Source organism: Phoenix dactylifera, unplaced genomic scaffold (assembly GCF_009389715.1).
Source record: "Phoenix dactylifera cultivar Barhee BC4 unplaced genomic scaffold, palm_55x_up_171113_PBpolish2nd_filt_p 000275F, whole genome shotgun sequence".
Lineage (NCBI taxonomy): Eukaryota > Viridiplantae > Streptophyta > Magnoliopsida > Arecales > Arecaceae > Phoenix > Phoenix dactylifera.
The window spans coordinates 520,235-540,577 of record NW_024067760.1 but is presented as its reverse complement, the minus strand read 5'-3'; the positions used below and the strand labels follow the sequence as shown (position 1 = coordinate 540,577).

Below are 20,343 nucleotides of genomic sequence, written 5' to 3'. Positions count from 1 at the left end.
AAGAGAAGATAGCAGAGAGAAGAAAAAACTGTCACTTAGTTCTCTCATAGAAATCCTCGAAAATGATGAGCCGTAAAGGAGGCCATCCAGTCGGCCATACTATTTGTCTTTCGGTAAATATGGGTGGCTCAGAAAGAGCTATATCTCTCGCTAGTCTTTGAAGATCGTAAAACAGCGATTGTTTGTCTGCATTGCTATGTCGATTTCGAAGCTAGTCGATCATAGTAACTTTTCCATGTTTGTCATGGGAAAGATTTTTCCATGAAATGTAGAATCATATTTCTGTTGGAATACAATTTTTTCGTGTTTTTTGTTTGAAAACTCTAATCAAAACAAGTGGCATCTCATTACTTTTTCATTGACCGTACTTTTTTTTCTTCTTCTCCTGCGAACCAAACGAGCCCATGATGTCGGTTCATTTGGATAGTCATGACTTGAAAATGAAGGACAATTTGGTCACAAGGGCATTTTGATAAAATAGGAGGAGGGGCGGGAAGTCTTCGACAAGGCGAGATCGGGCCCTTTCTTTTGAAACGCAAAGTGGGTTTTCTTTAGGGAGGTTTGGAGGGCGTGGAAGAGGGAGTAAAAGAGAGAGATGACGAAGAAGGAGGGAGGAGGGGGTGAGGGCGGGGCGGCGCCGGCGCTGGCGGTAGAGGAGCTGCCGAGGGCCATCGTGCGGCGGGTGGTGAAGGACAAGCTGGCTGAGTTGTCCACCGGAGGCGCAGGAGGAGGGGAAGAGGAGGTTAAAGTTCACAAAGACGCGCTCCTGGCCTTCGCGGAGAGCGCCCGCATCTTTATCCACTACCTTTCCGCCACGTGAGCCCACTGATCTTCGCCCCTCTCGATGCCCTCGATTAGGGTTTTCTTTCTGTCCCTCTTGCCGTGTGAGATCTTCTAGGGTTTCTGAGACTCCAGTTAGATCTTTTGATAAAGCGATTTTCTTTAATCGAAATATCTGATAAAAGTGAAAAGGGTCCGATTTTGTCGTATCCACACTGTAAATCCAAGTAGAATGAGAGGGAAAGAAAAGTTTTTGATGATAACTTGATTGTTAATTGAGTTGTTATTGTTTCTTTGAGCCTGTTTTTTTTTTTCCAATACTTTTTTGAAAATATACCAATTTATGGATGCAAAGTATTCATCAGATGTAGTTGGATTTCGTTGATTCAATTATTTCAATTTTGTTTCTGTGAAAAATTGTTGTTACTGGATAGGTTATGAGGTGTTGTGAGCTGACTTCAGAATCGTAATTTTGTGCAGTGCAAACGACATTTGCAAGGAATCGAATAGGCAAACAATCAATGCAGAGGATGTTATCAAGGCACTTGAAGAAATTGAATACCCTGAGTTTATTGAGCCTCTTAGAATTTCTTTAGAGGGTCAGTATGATTTGCTTTTTCCCTGAATGTCCTATTTTCTCTTTTGTTCCCTGAACGTCCTATTTTCTCTTTTGTTCCCTGAAAGTCCTATTTTCTCTTTTGTTAAACATATAGTTGCTCTGTATTACTTCTATCCCAATGCACTTATGCACAGTAATTTGAAACTTTTCATCATAGCATTCCTGGTCTTGCATTCTTTTAATTGACATACATTTTTCATGTTTCTTGTCCAATATTTTCCCATTGCTATTTTAATCCTATAATTATCGTGTTTTTTTTTTTGAAATTCATTATAAAGCTTCTTCTTTTTCTTAGTTATTCAATGCTACCATGATATGGATGATTTTAACTAAGTCATGCAATCATATATGGTTATCAAGATGTAAAGCTCTTCTGGGCTCTTTATATTTGAGCTGATTATGCTTGATCTGTTATCTACTTGTGTTATTGCTGAGATAGCATGATTGGAATTCACAGCATATTTTCCTTTTTCATTTTTGACTATTCCTCCTTTTACATCTATCGTTTTGGTGCTCTTTGATGAATCAAATGGAGTAAAGTTCATGCTTAGAGTGTACTGATAAATTAATTACTTTAATTATGTTGTATACACCTTCTGTTGAAACTGCAAACTGTGTATATGAACTGCCCTACAGTTTGCTTGTTTTGAAACAAGCTTTGTGAACTCAAACAATCTGCTGTGAATGCCCCTTTCTGCAATTTTATTATAGTGGAGAACTTGCAAATTTTTGTCTCGAAAGAAGAATTGTAAATTATTCATCCTTTTCAAACAATCTGGCCGATAGCTAATGAAAGATCAGCTATAATATCTCTTATTTTAAATGTAGAAATTTCAAAAGGAAGAGAAAAATTAATTGTTGAAGTGCTGTGAGAAAGAAAGCCAGGAGATTCCATGCTTTCTTCTTTTCCAAATTAGGTGGAGAGAGCTTACAGCTAGGGGTGTAATCAAGCCAAGCTTGATCTGATCAAGCTTGGTATGGAATTAATTTTGAGCTTGAATTCCAAGATCAAGCTTGATTGTTTACCATTATTTCAGGCTTGATTCGAGATTAATTTCAAATCAAGCTCGACATGAGCCTACTTGATCAGCTTGACAATCCTAAATCAAACTGAATTCAGCTTGAGAATAAATTAGCCTTGTGTGAAACTTAATGAAAGCTTGATTCTTGATTTCAAGTTTTCATTCAAAATCTGGTTAAGGTCTAAATTAGCATTTAATTGACACAAAGGATAAAAGAAAATACCAATTAAAACTTTAATTAGATGGCCCATTATATAAAAATTATATAATATGGATAATTTAAATGTACTCGAGCCTTATTGGGCTGAGCTTGATCGAGATGGGTCAATTTTTGGCTCGGCATAGAACTAAGCCTATTTTGCTGGTCAAGGTCAGTTTGTTTAGCTTCAAAGTGAGCTGGATTCGAGCTTTTCTCGACTCTCGGTTCGTTTGACATTCTTACTTACAGCACTCTTTCAAATGCCTGTTCATTCATTTGTTTGATAGTCTTCCTCACATTTTTGTTTCATACATATTGCCTTCCTAAATGGTACTACTGTTGGGGAATTCTTCTTGGATTAGCTAAGTATTGTATCAAACAATGCCTAAATCCCCTATAAATTGAGGTGTAATTCCTGAATATGTATGTAAAGTTAGAGCGAATTGAGTGGCAGGTTTTGGAGTTGCTGTTTGAACTTTGTTATATAGGAGGTTGATGCCTACCATGCCTTGCCAAATATTATTTCCCATGAAAAGTCAAATATTAATAAAACAAATGGGGATAAAATGTGAAAACTAAGTATTTCTAGTTACTATTTTGAGCTTAGTTTTCCAGGAGTTTGATGCCTTTCTGTTTAAATATGCTTTGTGAAACCTATTGAACTTTTGTTCCATTATATTTTCTCTATGATTAATAAGATGGTCATCATAACATCAAAATAAAAGGCTCTGCAGTTGCGTTTTGTTCTTATGGGGCCGAACGGTAGCATTCAGGATAAGAAACTAAAGACAATCGGTAAAAGCCATGCTTTGGTGCTATGTAATGGAGTTTTTTTCTTAATTTCCTAATAGTGGCAAAATAAAAAAGAAGCAGGCCCTATTCTCCACCTCCATAAGGAATTCTGATTCAGCCACTACCTAGGAATACTTAGTTTTTACATTTCATTCTCCAGTGTTTTTTATTAATTAGTCCTTTTGTGGAAAAATGGTGTTTATGCCAATATCTTTATCAAGGAGAAAAAATGTTACGTTTTGAAAATACTCGAGGAGTGATTTGGAAAGATATATAGGTTATTTTATGAAGCAGAGGGTTCTGGATATATTTTCATAAGAATAGCACTAATTATACATTTTAGTTAATTGATGAGACATGAGATATTCAAAGGTTTACCTAGATGAGTGGTTCAATTAGTTGAGGATGGGAACCTTGGGATTCACAAGAACATTGTTTGAGAAGTGTTTTCATGTCCTTTTTATTGGATGAGATTGGTTTCATGAATAACTCATTCAAGATACTAGATCAAAAAGTTTTATGTATTGAAGCTGTGGCAAAATTTTGAAATCGAATGGTTAAAAATTTTGTATTTTTGGGTAAATAACTGTGATTTGATCTTGTTGTGCCAATGAAACATGAAACATTATTCCAAATGATCTTACTTCTGGTGTTTTAGATATAAATAATTTTTATATTCAAAAATATGAAATCACTATATAAAGATTGATGAAATTGTAAATGTTAAATTTGGTGCTATCTCCATGCTCATGTTCCTAGATTGGCTTACCACTATAAGTTTTCTTGACCTGCTTATTTGATCGGCAAACCCACATTGTTTATCATTGTACAACCTTGAATTCCAGGTCTGCACTGATAGCAGAACATTGAGTGGAATTAACTCATATAGTTCCGCTCATTGTAATGATTACAGATACATATTATGGTGGCTTGGGAGGTTGCTTTGAGCCTCATAACATTGTTATAGTCTTCACGCACATTGGTCAGCTCCATGGTCTCTTTGTTTGCTTGTATTGCATTAAGCTTCAACATAATAGCACTGAAACAACATTTATACTAAATATAATGGGATTCGCCTTTTACCTGTCAATAGTGAAATTTTCTTTTGCCAGTAGCATTAATCTTCAAGATTAATTGCTATTTTTTTTTATCATCATTCTTTCTGATTATACAAGTTCGCGAACATGGTTGACTTGTTCATTATTCATCCATTAAAAGGAATTGCTTGTACATACATAAGAACGAGTTCAGTTTCTCTTCCTGCTATTTGGTTTTTCAAGGTTTTCCTCTTCCTGCTATTTGGTTTTCAAGGTTTTCAGCAGGCCCCTCGCTCACCCAAAACTAACAATTTGGGGATTACACCTATTTAGACAGTTGATTCACGTCTGGACCAGTTATGTGAAGCCTTCAAATGAAACATATAGGCTCTTACGCTATCATTCATGCATGATGCCAGGAGAAGGAAAAATTATTTATTTTTTATTAATTGAATTGTGCTAGGAGGGAGGAGAAGTGAGCTAATGCTATGAAGTAGTCACTACTAAATAGTTAGCACTGGCACCACTAAGAATTACAGTGGGTGCAAAAAAGTTTGAAATTTCACGCTATATTACATTACTAGACTGTTTTACAGAAATAGAGTTTGAAAGGAGGGAAAGTCCAAACCAGGGAAGTTTATTAGTAATGAGTACTTTCAGTAAATCCAGTGAGTCGTATGAATGGAGATTATGCTAAGGGATCCCATTTCATATAGTTTGGACATGTGCAGTATTGGTTCAAGATGATCTCATCTTGAAGGAGTCTGAGATTCAGCATGAGAATAACAAAAATGAGTGAGAGACAATAGAACTTGGCTGAGTAGGAGTTTACAAACTAATGGCCCAGTACAATCCATAGAAGTAGCCCCAGATTCATTAGTTAAGTCTTGCAGTTATGCTAGTGCTTTCAATTAACTATTGGTTTTCGAATTTTAACAATCCAAGTGACTCTCAGATCACAACCTGCTTTTATGTGAAAGGCCCTGGACCGGGGTAATGTTTGTAAAACCTATTTGGTCAATAATAAAACCTTGGCGGTGTTACTCATTTTTGTGAGCATCTGTTTTTTATGTTGTTCAGATCCTTATTACCTCAAGGGTTGCAACTAGATGTGTGCGTTTTGCTTCATTATATTATGCTTGCTGCAATTTCTATTCTGAAACCTACTTTTGGTGCTGAAGGAATCTGGGAATGAGTATGCTGAACCGACTTGAATCGCTCGGTTCCGAGCATACTGGCTCGAATCGGCTCGGCATGTTATCGGGTCGATTCAGGGGTTCGGCTCAGTGAACAGTTTGAACTAGGGTGAACCATATGGAACTAAGTAGAACCACCCAGTTAGGGGTAGTTTGGGCCCTTTAGCCATTTTTATTTCCTTTTTTAGTCTCTTTCTTTCTCTTTTCATTATGTTCGTCATTTCTCTCTTCTCCTTTTTATCTTTCTTTCCTTTTTCTTCTTTCTTTCTTTCCTTCATTTATTTTTCTTCTCCTTTCTTTTCTTTCTTTCCTTTTCTTCTTCATTCCTTCCTTTCTTTCTTCATTTTCTTCTTCTTTCCTTTCTTCTTCTTCCCTGCGTGGATGGTAGTTTAAAAAATATTGTATTGGTATGCATATGCATACTGAGTGTTAATATAGTATGCTTCAGTATGGTATCGTACCGATCAGGTATTGATATTGTACTTGGTATTGAAACTGCAGACCTTGCTGGAATATATTTCTTTGCAGGGACCACTATTGTTTTTTTTTCATATGCCTCGTTCACAATGCGTTCTCTTGCTTGCAACAATGATTTTATTTCTACTAACTATTTCTTTGCAATCTCTTAATAAGAATCATACTTCCCAATTCAATTTTGAGATTTCCAGCTTGGTGTCTGTTATCTCACGAGCACCTTTTCCTTTTCATTGCAAAAGGTTATTCCATCTACAAATACCTAACTAAAATTACTTATCGGAGTTCATGAAAATTGTGCTTCTGCTCCATTGTCAATCTAAAGATTTGTGCTCTGAGTTCATCATCTTCCATTTCTGCAGATTTTAGAAGAAAAAATGTGGCAAAGAAGTCCGGGGCGAAGGCAAAAGAAACAGATAGAAAACGGAAATTAGAGCAAGAGATGCCGACACAGAATGGATATGATGGTACAGAAGGTGCACCAGAAGAAGATGAGAATGGACACGATGATATTGAAGGTGCAGCAGAAGAAGACGCAGAGGATGAAGGCAATTCTCCTGAGAATGATGGATGAAGTTCTTTTGCATTTGAGCTCATAGTCTTCCTATTTTGCTTGGCTGTGCTCCTTGTATAGTATGGTGATGACTGATGGTAGAATGACTGTCTTGTCATTGGAGTCCTAACTCCTAACTTTATGCAATAAAGTTGCTTTCTGGCATCTGTGGTGCTTACAGAACCTTACAAACCTATATGAACGTACATTAAGAGCGGTCAGAACTTATCCACGGCTACATACAGGCCTTTAGGTTGCGAAATTTGTTCTAGTTTTTGAATTATCAATTAGATGGCATATGATGCTGGGATTGCCTGGTCGCATAGAACAGTTTCACTGAAAAAAATCAACTTTTCCTTCTCTCCATACATTTGTTTGGATTATGCTTCTTTTTTTTTTGTTTCTGATTCAGATAGAACATATTTTCCATTTTGTCAATGGATACTCTTCCATTTCTATTTTTAAATTTTCTCTAACCTACAAGAAGGGACAAAAATCATATGGGAAGCTTCTCTTACTTAATCATATGGGAAGTTCTTCAAGGCTGGACCTCATCTAAGGTAAGGAAAGAAACAAATGTTCATTTGAGTTATAAGAAAACTAGGGCTGGACCCCTTATTCTCCCTCCCAACCTTGCTTTTCCTTCTTCGATGCATCGACATGGCTACACTCCCGCAATGAGCACTGCAGCTAATCTAATCTACCATTCCAACTTCTTATCAAATTCAAAGGCAACAAGTCTACTCGGACAAAACGATCTTTGCCTCATCACTGGTGGCCTGCACCACCAAACATCATCATCCATATCCAATGAGGATGGAGCAATCACCAACGAGCTAAGCTTGTCATTGGAGGAGGTACCCAAGGTCAAATTGGCATGGGCAAGGTTTTGAGAATGTTGAGGTATGGATTACTTGGACATTGTTGATGTTGGATTCTCCGTAGGAGCGGAATGGAGATAGCATCTTTGGCCAAATTTTACAAGCGCACGGGAGTGCCATCGGTGTCAAAAATCAGCAAGCGGGTGAAGAACTAGTAGCATAGGTCTTGATGTCTTGAGCTTCAAGAATTTTCACTACGGAGACACCGCTTATTCGGAAGAGAAGAAGGTTGGTTGTAGCCGAGGCTACATATCTACACCAATAGCTATTGGTTAGGGACAAACTAGGATAAAGTAAGATAACTAAAGGTAAATGCAAAGATAAAGTAAAATTAATGATAAATAAGAGAAAGGTGTTTGACTAACTAAAGATCTTTTGCTTGGGATTATAATTTGATATTTATAAGTAGCTTCCATTGATTGTTGGGATAGGTGTCACTACTTAACTTTTGATACTTGTCTTTCGTAATTTTAGCTATGTGGGCTATTATCATAATGTATGGTAGTTAACTTTCCTTCACTACTCTTATATTCTGATTAGTGTTATTATTTTTTCCACATTCTGGGTAATATTAAGATAAATGTTACTACTTAGTTTTAATATTTGTTCTTTTTGGTTTGCACCATAGGGACCACTATTGTTAAGCATGACAATTATCTTCCTTTCACTACTCCTATATTCTAGATAGCACTATTATTCCTCCACATCCCAAGAAGTGATAATTGTTGGTTGGCCAACCCTTAAGTTTTGCTATATAAAAGGTCCCGTCCTAGGCTGATAACTCTTGCCCCTTCTCAGCATGCACTCTTGGTATTTTGACTCACATCCTCATTGGCGCATCAGCCTATACTATTGGTGTTTCAGCATGCACCCCTATTGGTATATGCACCTGCACCTATGATGTATCAGCCTGCATCCTTGGTGTTTCAGGCTACATCCTTATTGATGTTTCGGCCTGCACCATTGGTGTACCTTAGTATTTCGGCCTGCACCTTAACTGGTGTGCCAGTCTACATCTATGGTGTATCGGTCTGCACTACTGGTGTTTCTGCCTATTCATTAGTGTATTAGCTTGCTTCTCTTGACACTTAGTCTGAGGCTGGCATCCTTGTAGCACTAGACCTACCAGCCATGTATTGCAGCTTATTATTTGAGTATTTCGGCATATGCTAACTGAGTACAACTTTGGCCTATTGATCGAGTATAACTTTGGCCTGTTGATTGAGTATAACTTGAGCCTGCTGATCAAGTATAGCTAGGTCTGCTTAAGACAATAACATGTACTTCATATAAATCTCCTACTAGTTTTATATTTATGGCTATCTTTTTTTGACTTTATTTTTAGAGTGGAATTCAGCTCTGCAGTGATATAGGTACAAATAAACTAATATTGAATTTTATTTGAATTTACTATAAGGCCAAATTTTCAGCACTTCTTTTTGTGCATTTTGCCATATAGTATTTTTCTTGTTATGTTATCCCGCAGCTGACTTCTTAAATGCTTAAACATCACCTTATGAGTAAAATCTCACACTTCTTTGGCCTAAGACTTGCATGCAACAATAGTCTAGTTTTGGATATTAAATGTTTCTTTTTTGATTAGTCATAACAAATAAGGGATGATTTATCATCTGTTGTTTATTTGGATTATTACATATATGAAATTAAGATGAGGGCTAGTAGCATCAAATGCATTATAATCTTCCGGTCTTCTTTGCTTTGACTTGGACTTTTTAGTTGTGTGATATTTAAGGCACGGACATAAAGATTAGTGATGATAGGTGGAAGGTGAATATTTGATGTTCTCCATTACGCATTAGAAATGTGATAGACTGATCCAGAAAGATCACCATACTCAATATGGCATGCTTTGGCCACTATAGATAGGGCTGAATAAATTCTACAAGGATCTGCCACATCAGAACTGAATCGCATGCCAAACTTTTGGAAGCTATAACTTGATCATACGATGTTTGATTAAAATGATCTTTCTTTTATTTGAAATTAGATCAGTTTTCGAGATCTACGACTTAGTGACAACCCCTTAGAAGATTAAAACTAGTTGAAATACTATTGTTTGAGCCTCAAAATAGGCTGGTCAAATTGAAAGTTTCTTCTCTCCTACAAGAAGGTAAAAATGTTCCCATCTCCCACTAAAAAATAAAAACTTCAGTATCTTCCACTAAAAACAAACTCTAATATATTGAGCCTAAAGCTCAACCTAATTAACATAGGCCAGCACTAAAAAATAAAAATCTTAATAAGATTAGAACTGGGCAATGAATCTCAACATTCTCCTTTATTGCAAAGTCCAAGCCAACAATGTTGGATTTATGGATGACATGAAATGCTACAGTAGCCATTGCTATTTTTACCGTGGCAATGGCAATTACTTGTTGACTCAATAATTGAACAACATGTCTTCTTTATCAACTCAAATAATAATTCCTTCACTAGCCCATCCTCTTCAATGCATATACTAAAATCAACGATGTCCTCCAACATTTTTCCTTAGCATTGACTTCATGGTCACAGTGTTGAGATTCCATAAAATATCTAGTTTATGCCAATAAACATCAAATTCCCAAGTGCAATTATTGCTAATTATAACATTTGACATTACCAGCAAATAAGTAAAATCAACAACAAAAATTTGACTAGACTCAGATGCCTCCACTTGGGTTGCTCATATATCTATATATAATTGCATCTTTCTGAATATGATATCAAATACTTATGCATAAAATCTTCTAACTGTTCAAATTCTAACATAACTTTAAAATTAACTGGCACACCAAATGCCTTATCAAATACTAAGATACAATATGAGCCATTCATATCAAGCATATCTTCTTATTGCTTGATTTTTGAAACTTCTTCAATTAGTCAATTGTTTATCCTCATGGCTGACTAAATCTCCATACGAAACATCCATGTTTTGGATAGCCTCGGCGTGAGACTCTTCTATATGATTTGACTACTCAATGTGGATCTTTATGCTAGGATCAACTATAACATTCTTTAACTCTTCCTGAGCACTTTCAAAATCAACTTGTTCTTCAATCACTTTTTTTTTTAATTTGATATAGTATCCATCTAATTAAGCTCCTCTTACTTCAAATTTTCTTCCAGACTTGGTTGATCCTTGAGCTGATCAACTTTGTTATGCCGAGTCTTTCAAATTTGTTCTAACTGATCAAGCTTCCATTGCTTTAAATCTTCATCTTTGAACCAAATCTACTCTTTGTTTTGGATTTTTTTTAGGAAAACCTGAAACTAGAACCCATTTTTTTGGCAACTTTTGTTTGAGAATATTTTAATTTCTCACCTTACTAAATCTTGAATAGACACCTTTAAGAATATCGCATGTTTTTTTTGGCTCCTTTGTATCCTGAATATGGATATAATTCTCTCTATCAACTATAGCTTGGATAATCCACATCATTTTTGTAGATTTTAGATTTCACTTCTTTTTGGCATCCTCATAATTAAGAGTATTTGTTGGTATCATTTTTGACTCTTTCAAGATACCCACAAATCTAGTCTTATCATATATGCTTTGACCATACACTTCTAACTTAGATAATTAGTATTGTTCAACTTAAGAAGATAAGTAGTGATAATAAAAGCAGCCCTATTGATGTTGGTAAAATCGGTCATCACAATTCGAATATCAAATCAAAATAGAGTCCATATATTTGCCCATCCTCACAGTGAATTATTGAAAGATATAGAACCATGCCGAACTACAAATACAAGAACTACCCATAATCAACTCATTGCTTCGAAAGCTGTGCTCTTGATAAATCTAAGTAAAGTCGCACACCGGTTGACCACACTCTAACCTCGCTCTAATACTATATAGAAAGACACACTACTTGATGTAGATCAAACGTGACGGCTCAAGATTGAGAATAATCACTAATTAGATCAAACAATAATAGCGGAAGAAAAAAAATTGGAAGAGAAAAATAAATTTATCTAAAAATATTTTATACTATCTTGCTTTCAAATTGGTTTTGTTTTAATTTTTCTCATTGTAAATATTTATATATTTTAATTTTCCTTTATCAATTTTGTTTTTTTTTGTGTGTTGTATTTCTTTCATGTATTTGATTTTTCTCTCTTTCTTTTATTATAATTTATAGTTATATGCTTGTTATGTTTGTTATATCTTCCGCATTGCACGTTCTAGTTTACTAGCTTTACCAAATTTCTAGATCGGGAAAAAAATTGTTGGACAAAGTCCATTATATGGCAGGCTAAGGGTAAGACTACATTACACTTATGTTAAAATTTGATTTTTTTTTCTTTAGATGTCATTATTTGTTAATGTTGTGTAAAAATTAAATATTGATTCTCACCAAAGAAAATAATATTAGATGAATATTTAGTTTTAACAATAACAAAACGAGGGCATTATTAGTTTTGTGACCCAAATTTAGCGAAAGTCCACGAATTACACTTTGACCCAGTGGAAAACTTTTATTTTTTACTTCAAAATAGACTTTAAAATGCTTAATTATGATCATAATATGCAAAAGAATTTTCAAAACTAAATAATGTGAAAGCTAATATTGTTTTAATGGAACTAACACCCATTTGGAATGCCAAACTGATCAAATCCCTTTATCAACCCTACTTGAATGACTCAATCATTTGTCTAAACTTCGAGCCCTAAGAAAGACCTTTTTTTTTTTTTTGATATGCGTATGATATCTAGTCAAAATGGAAAACATGCTCATTAAAAATATCAAGATTGCTCCACAATTATTCTAAAGTTCCTTTAACTTACAAATATTAATTTGTTATATTAAATAGATTTTTATCTCCAAGTTCATTTGCACTTGAACTTGTACATATATGTAACACAAGCATGCACAAGTCCTCACATATTCTATTCATTTAAGCCTTGACGTCCTCATTAGGCTAAAGGTTCAAATTCATTCAAATCTAATCACAAGCACCACGATCGGCTCATGGTCAGCCCCAATGAATCCATGTTGCAGTATTCTGTAATCCACATATGTTATGAGCCAGATTCGCTGCTAAGTGTTCCAATCTATTCAAATCTAATCATAAGCACTACGATTGGGCCGTGGTCAGCCTCAATGAATTCGTGTTGCAGTATTATCTAGTCTATATAGGTTATGGGACAAATCCACTCTAATTCCATTAGTAACAATTCAGGACCTCACCCAAAAAAGCTAGTCAGAAGGTATTATTTGGGTTTCTTGATCCTGTATAAGTACCCAAGATCTGTCTAGCGAATAACCGATGTGGGACTAAATACATACCTGCACGGATCCTCACAATATCCAATCTATTTCAAGATTTTTTCTTTTTTTATGACTTACTTTTGATTTGATTTGTTAATTTCGAGATTTATGAACCGGATTCAAGTTTAGCTCATTTACATTCAGTTTGAGCCTAGTCCAAGCTTAACCTATTCGCATCAACCAACAACCATGGTCATCTTTTTACAATTGAATACGGCCCTAGTTATCAAACATGCAGGCCGGAATAAGAAACCAATGCTAATTCTGGAAACTACGTTGTTCCAGAGAGTACCGGTCAGGTGCGAACGCCTCTGTATTTTTTTTTTTGCTGAAAATGGAAGTATTATACATAATGGGTACAGATACAGTCAAGAAAATTAAAAAACAGTACATTATGGAGTGCATGGGGCAACTCCGCCTCCTCCACCCAGAGATGTTCCTCCAAATGGTTGGCAACAAAAGAGGCCACCCAATTTATGGCTCCGTTGACATCTCTAAATACATACTTCGTCTGAAGCACCAATCCGTCAGAAATTATAGTTCGAATATCTATCGCAGAGTCGCCATCCAGCAAGATCTCTCTTCCATGCCAGGCACACCTGAATGCAGCACAAACGCTCCCAGGCACACCTGAATGCACGTGCATCGACATAGAAAATTAGTACCAGTTAAGGCCCTGTTTGGGGGAGCTTTTGGAGAGCCAAAAAGCACTTTCTGGCCCTCCAAAAGTACTTTTGGGGAAAAAAGTGTGTTTGGTAAAATTTCCAAGAAGCTGTTTCAGCTTTTGCGGGAAGCTGAAAACAGCTTTTTGGCAGAAGCTCCAATTTGGAGCTTTTGGGAGGAAGCTGTTTCAGCTTTTTCGGAAAGCTCTATTTTTGACAAAAATGCCCCCATTAAAATCTAATAATTACATAGCTTGCCCCTTTATAAACCTAAAAAATCTGGTTGAGCCAAGAACCCTAGCCGTCAGAGTTCTTTCCGTAAGAGAAGGTATTTTTTTTTTAATTTTTGTATGCATTCCTTGAACAACATTTTAGAATAAAAAAAATTTAATCCTTCTCTGCACCTTTCAAAATCAATGTGTTGTTTTTTTTTTTTTTTAATCATCACCTCGCGGCCCGTCCTCCTCGATCATGGACCACGAAGAACCACCCCTGGACCACGGCATCGCGGTCCAGGCTGTAGCCGCGACACCGTGGACCGCAGCATTGCGGTCCACGATGCCTCCTCTCTCGCGGTCCACGGGTGAGACAGAGGGAGGATCTCTCTCTGTTACAGAGAGATTCTCGGTCCATGCTCAAGCCGCGATACCGTGGACCGCACCACCACGGTCCACGGTGCCTCCCCTTACAGAGAGAGAGGATCTCTCTTTGTTACAAAGAGAGAGGATCTCTCTGTAACAGAGAGAGAGGATCTCTCTCTATAACACAGAGAGATCCTCTCTCTGTACGCTTAATGATCTCGCGGTCCACGGTGGACCGCGAGATCCTCCCTCTGTTGCAGGGAGGGAGTTCTGGTGGACGGCGAGCTCTTTTCCCTCTCTATTACAGAGGGAGAGAGAGAGAACAGAGAGAGAAATCTCTGTTACAGAGAGAGATTTCCCTCTATGGTTCGGGTGGACCAAATTTTTCCTCTCTCTTCGGGTGGACCAAGTTTTTCCTCTCTCTGTTACAGAGAGAAAGATAGATTTGTATTTAGAATTTTAATGGAGTTTGGTAATATTATTGTTGCCTTCTAACTTATGATTGGATCATTTTCTGTCAGGTACTATCACCTAGTGGCTCAGAAATTTGCAATCTCCATTGCACTTTGAAGCTTTAAGAAGTAAGAATACTCCTTTTATTCTTAATTAGCCAAAATATTTTATGCTTATACTTTTGACTTAAAGTCCAAATTACTACTTACATTGTCATTCTTCAACAAAATTCACTGCTAGTGATTCCAAGAATGGACATTTGATGAATATTGAAGCATGTTTTAATTAAAAGATCTTACACCTTATTGTCATTTTAGTGGTGCATACTATTGTTACTAATACTTCCAATATTGCCAAGAAGATATTGGGTACTCAACATCGTATTTGGCTAATATTGGGAACTTGACAATGTAATATGTTTTGGCCTGAGCGTAGTTAGTGCAAGCAACAAAGTGCAGTTAGGCACAGGTTTATAGTGCAGTTAGGCACAGGTTTTCTAATTTAGTGAAATAGTTTACTGATGCCATCCCTCTCATTCATCTCGATCGTAATTATGAGACATGCCCCCTGGACCTTATTAATCTGACAAATAATGTGCATACAACGTAACCATTACATGATTCAAACTTTAGTCTTCATGATCCGAGCATTGGGAATTTCCAAACAATCTCACAATTTTTTTAAGAGAAATCTCGGTGCGCTATTACTTTTATTCCTTCAGAAATAATCAATTTTCATATTTATTACAGAATCATATGAGCATGTTCTGAGAGCTAAAAGGAAAGAACCTGTAGGTGTTAATGGATTTACAATATAAAATCGAGATACTGGAGATAAATAAGGTAATAAATGTTCCTATTAATCTGATCTTATTTCCAATAGAAAGAGAGTCCTACAAGATCTGGAAGTTGAAATTTAAAAAGAAAGGAGATCATGGTACGTAGGCAAAATTTTCCTGAGATCATGGAAAAAATGCTGCTACCTAGTTAGGAATGGGAAGAGTAAGTTTATACATGGTAATGGCAATTTCTTTATTTAGTATCATAATAGCCATCCATCAAATCCTTGATTCTATCAAATAATTGACATTCATTAGACATAGAGTTCTATTAAGAAGACTAGCTTGACCAAAAATGGTCAAGAACATAGACGAAACCAGTAAAGCCTGAGATCCATTTAAGAACTGTGCAAGCTGGTGAAAATGCTTATAGTTCTATCAAATAATTGCCTCTTATTGCATGCCTTGTCTAATATCTCATTGTTTTTCTAATATGCTTTACAAGGTGTTTTATTCATATGGATGAAATCATGACTTATGATTGACAAAATGTTTCATGTCTTTGTTGTTGCATTGTAAGAAAAACAAATGTCTAAGAAGAGCCAACATACCCTTGCTGGTCCATCAACCCAAGATGAGAAGAAGAGGAAGGCCATTTGGAATGAAAAATTGATAGAGGAGTTTATCGATATATGTATTGGTGAAGTTGAAGCTGGTAATCGCCCAGGAACACATTTCAATAGGTTACGGTGGGCCAATATAATTAAGAAATTCAATGAGAAGACTAGAAATCAATATGACTACAAAAAATTTAAAAATAAGTGGGATAACCTGAAAGCAAATTGGAGCATTTGGATGAAATTGGTGGGAAAGGAAACAGGACTTGGATGGGATCCTGTTAGAAATACAATAGATGCACCAGATGCATGGTGGGAAAAAAAATTGCAGGTACACGTGCCACTAGTTTAATATTTGTAAGATTTTTTATACTAACCTATAAACTACTATTGACAACTATATATTGTTAACTTGCAGGAGATTCCTGATGCAGCTAAGTTTCGAGAACGTGGTCTACAACATGCCATAAAATTGGATAGGTTATTTAGAGGTACTAGTGCCACTGGGGAGGGGGCCTGTGCACCAGCTTTACTGGTGCAGGAGGATGTTGAGGACACAATTGAAGTATATGAGAGGTTGGATGGGGTTAATAATGATACATTTGAGGGCTTAGGTGACTCAGATGAGGACCATCATATGATTGAGTATAAAATTGATGATGTTCCCACTGATAATTTTAATGTTAACCTTACTCTTGCATCTGATGCTATCCAAGAGAGAGGAAAGAAAAGAGTTAGCTCTACTTTGCATGATAAGAAATGCAAGAAGGTTGGGGGTGCTGCACAACTATCTCAGCAATTGAGTCGTCTTATTGATGCAGTGGAGAAGAAAAGTACAGTGCCATCCAAGATGATTGATAAACCTGGACGTAGTATCGATGAGGTGATGGACGTAGTGCATATGATGCCTGAGATGGTAGCACAACCTGAACTGCTTTTGATTGCTGCTGAGGTGCTCCTTAAAAGAGAACATCGAGAGATGTTTATGGCACTCCGAGATACCAATCTTCGAATTGAATGGCTCAAGCGAATGTCAAACTTACATAAGTAGTTGTTGACGTACTATTATGGCAATATGTTTTGTAGTTTTAATTATGAACTTCTATTATAGAATGATGATGGACTATATGTATTTGTGGTATCTCTTGGATAATGTATCGTGGATGCTATTGATTTTATGGATATTATAGATGTTATGATTTTGTGATATTATATGTATTTGCATTATATGTTTATATATCATTTGTTTTATTTGCTACAGATGTTTTATTTTTTGCATAATATGTTTTCTACAGGTATGGGCAGCATTGACAATAGTTCTGAGGAGAATTATTCCAGTGAAGATGAGATAGTTGATAATGATAATTATAATATTCTACTAACTGCAACTGTTGGTATGGTTACTGAATATTACACAAAATATATTGAAAAGGAGCCTTGTAGGACCTCTTATCAAACCGGATACAAGTTTGTATCAGAAATTTTACATGGCAATCCATATAGATGCCAACAACAATTTCGAATGGAAAAACATGTATTTATTAATCTGTGCATGGAATTGAAAATCAAATATGGTTTAAAGGCTTCTAGATATATTCCTGTTGAGGAGCTGGTGTCTATGTTTTTGATGATTCTAGGACATGGGTTTGGGAATAGGATGGTTCAAGAAAGATTTCAACATTCCGGAGAAACAGTTAGTAGATATTTCACCCATGTTTTAAATGCTGTTTTAAGGATGTCCAAGGATATTATTAGCCCGCTGGATAAAGAGTTCAAAAATATTCCAAGTAAAATCCGCGATGATCATCGTTGGTGGCCTTATTTTAAGGACTGCATTGGAGCAATTGATGGCACCCATATACCAGTGAAAATTTCTCCATCCAAACAAGTACCATATATTGGCCGAAAAGGGATTCCTACACAAAATGTTATGGCTTGTTGTGATTTTGATATGCGTTTCACTTTTGTTTGTGCTGGATGGGAAGGTACTGCTCATGATACTCGTATTTTTTTAGATGCTATACACAGAAAAGAGCTCCAATTTCCACACCCACCTAGAGGTATGCATTTTAATTAAATATATTATAATATAGACGTATGCATATTAATTAAATATATTATGATCGCAAGTATACTTTTTTAACTTTCATTAAATATATTAAAATACTAACTCATATATATATATATATGCAGGTAAATATTATTTGGTGGATGCAGGATATCCTCACATGTTGGGATATATGGGGCCTTACAAAGGGGAGAGGTATCATTTACCAGATTTTCGACGTGGAAGTCAACCAAAGGGTATGCATGAAATCTTTAATCATGCACATTCCTCCCTGAGATGCACTATTGAGAGGACATTCGGATGCTGGAAAAGTAGATGGAGAATGTTGAGTACCATGCCCAACTTTTCTTATCATAAACAAGTCCAAATTGTGGTGGCTTCCATGGCTATTCATAATTTTATTAGAAATCATGCAATCAAAGATTTGGAGTTTCAGCCTTATGATGATAATGAGGATCTACTCCCTTCTGATTGTTTAGAGATTAATGAACCACAGGAAGAACTGAGTGCAGAGCAAAGCCAAATATTGGGTAACCGTGAGATGGATATTCTGCGTGATCATATTGCTTCTCAACTTATAGCTCGTTGACTTCTGAGTGCAGTGCAATTCCACATGTTGTTTTATTTTGTATTTGACCAAACATGAATGTTCGTTGTATTTTTGTTGCTACTACGTCAACAATGTAAAAAAGTATGAACAAGGTAAAGTTAGAGAGGATGGATATTAACTATGTGCAATCCTTGATTAACTATGTGCTAAGATATATGTATACCATGCTAGATTAATTGTGTCCAATCCTTAATTGTGTGTTAGAAAGGCTAAACTGTGTGCCAGGCTATATGAAGTATATTCCAAGCCTTATTAAAGTATGCACGTAGAATATGCTAAATAATTTTTCATCTATGTGATTCTCGTCTAAACATCTAGTAATCATTTAATCAATTTTATCACCTAACTAGAAAAATTGTTAGAGAGATACCATAATACGTTATCACCTACTATAAATATAATATTATAATACGTTATATCATAATACATTAATATGTTATGTTAAATAATTTAATATTATGTTATATTATGAAAAATTAATTTATACTAATAATTATAATATTTTATACCTTTATTATTGTATTATACTATAAATATTATATTATATTATATTACATTATAATACATTAATATGTTATTTTAAATAATTTAATATTATGTTATATTATGAAAAATTAATTTATACTAATAATTAAAATATTTTATACCTTTATTATTGTATTATACTATAAATATTATATTATATTACATTACATTATAATACATTAATATGTTATTTTAAATAATTTAATATTATGTTATATTATGAAAAATTAATTTATACTAATAATTATAATATTTTATACCTTTATTATTGTATTATACTATAAATATTATATTATATTACATTACATTATAATACATTAATATGTTATTTTAAATAATTTAATATTATGTTATATTATGAGAAATTAATTTATACTAATAATTATAATATTTTATACCTTTATTATTGTATTATACTATAAATATTATATTATATTACATTACATTATAATACATTAATATATTATTTTAAATAATTTAATATTATGTTATATTATGAAAAATTAATTAATACTAATAATTATAATATTTTATACCTTTATTATTGTATTATACTATAAATATTATATTATATTATCTTACATTACATTATAATACATTAATATGTTATTTTAAATAATTTAATATTATGTTATATTATGAGAAATTAATTTATACTAATAATTATAATATTTTATACTTTTATTATTGTATTATACTATAAATATAATATATATTACATTATATCATAATACATTAATATGTTATGTTAAATAATTTAATATTATGTTATATTACCAAATATTAATTTACTCTAATAATTATATTACTATTATGCTATATTAACATAACATTATTTTATATTACAATAATATTATACTATATCGTATATTTATGTATTAATTTATGTTATGTTTTATTATGTTCTGTTGTATAATACTATGCAATGTCCTTTATGGTAATTTTGTCATACAAAAGTACTTTCTCAGTTTGTTTACCAAACACAAAACAAAGTACCACAGCACTTTACGAATGTAGTTACCAAACAGCAAACAGCTTTTTATAACAGCTCTACTTCAGACAGCTCTACTTCCAACAGCTCTACTGCCAACAGCTCCCCCAAACAGGGCCTAAGTCGGATTCTGTTACGACTTGTTGGGATCGTATCCGTGGGCATCTGACGGGTCGGGTTAAACGTGATTTCGGATCCGAGCACTCTTTCGCGAGCGTCCTGTAGG

At 34.7% G+C, this 20,343-nt stretch overlaps 3 protein-coding genes across 4 annotated transcripts; all 3 read left to right on the top strand.

Annotated features, from left to right (window-relative positions):
• The first annotated feature begins 483 nt into the window (after positions 1-483).
• LOC120105394 (DNA polymerase epsilon subunit 3-like) lies at positions 484-6,837 on the top strand. Its single transcript, XM_039117799.1, has 3 exons — positions 484-816; positions 1,261-1,379; positions 6,482-6,837. Exons 1-3 carry the CDS (start codon positions 596-598, stop codon positions 6,691-6,693), a joined length of 552 nt encoding a protein of 183 aa, XP_038973727.1. The 5' UTR covers positions 484-595; the 3' UTR covers positions 6,694-6,837.
• A 7,582-nt stretch (positions 6,838-14,419) lies between these two features.
• On the top strand, positions 14,420-18,740 carry LOC120105392 (protein ALP1-like). 2 transcript variants are annotated; one of them, XM_039117796.1, is made up of 3 exons: positions 14,420-14,656; positions 17,219-17,983; positions 18,117-18,740. In XM_039117796.1, the coding sequence occupies exons 2-3, from the start codon at positions 17,221-17,223 to the stop codon at positions 18,578-18,580; spliced, it is 1,227 nt and encodes a 408-aa protein (XP_038973724.1). In that variant the 5' UTR covers positions 14,420-14,656; positions 17,219-17,220; the 3' UTR covers positions 18,581-18,740. The 2 variants fall into 2 exon arrangements, with proteins under 2 accessions (XP_038973724.1, XP_038973723.1); XM_039117795.1 differs by lacking the exon at positions 14,420-14,656 and having other exon boundaries at positions 17,108-17,983.
• Positions 15,334-17,130, top strand: LOC120105393 (L10-interacting MYB domain-containing protein-like). The gene is made up of 2 exons (XM_039117797.1): positions 15,334-16,254; positions 16,342-17,130. The coding sequence occupies exons 1-2, from the start codon at positions 15,895-15,897 to the stop codon at positions 16,972-16,974; spliced, it is 993 nt and encodes a 330-aa protein (XP_038973725.1). The 5' UTR covers positions 15,334-15,894; the 3' UTR covers positions 16,975-17,130.
• Positions 18,741-20,343: the final 1,603 nt, after the last annotated feature.

What these genes read in the sequence shown, in the direction of transcription:
- LOC120105392 (XM_039117795.1), top strand. Translation starts at nt 17,137, where the DNA reads ATGTATTTGCATTATATGTTTATATATCATTTGTTTTATTTGCTACAG. An exon ending in ATTTCCACACCCACCTAGAG is followed by an intron (nt 17,984 to 18,116) that starts GTATGCATTTTA and finishes ATATATATGCAG; the next exon opens with GTAAATATTATTTGGTGGAT.
- LOC120105394 (XM_039117799.1), top strand. Translation starts at nt 596, where the DNA reads ATGACGAAGAAGGAGGGAGGAGGGGGTGAGGGCGGGGCGGCGCCGGCG. An exon ending in ATCCACTACCTTTCCGCCAC is followed by an intron (nt 817 to 1,260) that starts GTGAGCCCACTG and finishes AATTTTGTGCAG; the next exon opens with TGCAAACGACATTTGCAAGG. An exon ending in TCTTAGAATTTCTTTAGAGG is followed by an intron (nt 1,380 to 6,481) that starts GTCAGTATGATT and finishes CCATTTCTGCAG; the next exon opens with ATTTTAGAAGAAAAAATGTG.
- LOC120105393 (XM_039117797.1), top strand. Translation starts at nt 15,895, where the DNA reads ATGTCTAAGAAGAGCCAACATACCCTTGCTGGTCCATCAACCCAAGAT. An exon ending in GGTGGGAAAAAAAATTGCAG is followed by an intron (nt 16,255 to 16,341) that starts GTACACGTGCCA and finishes GTTAACTTGCAG; the next exon opens with GAGATTCCTGATGCAGCTAA.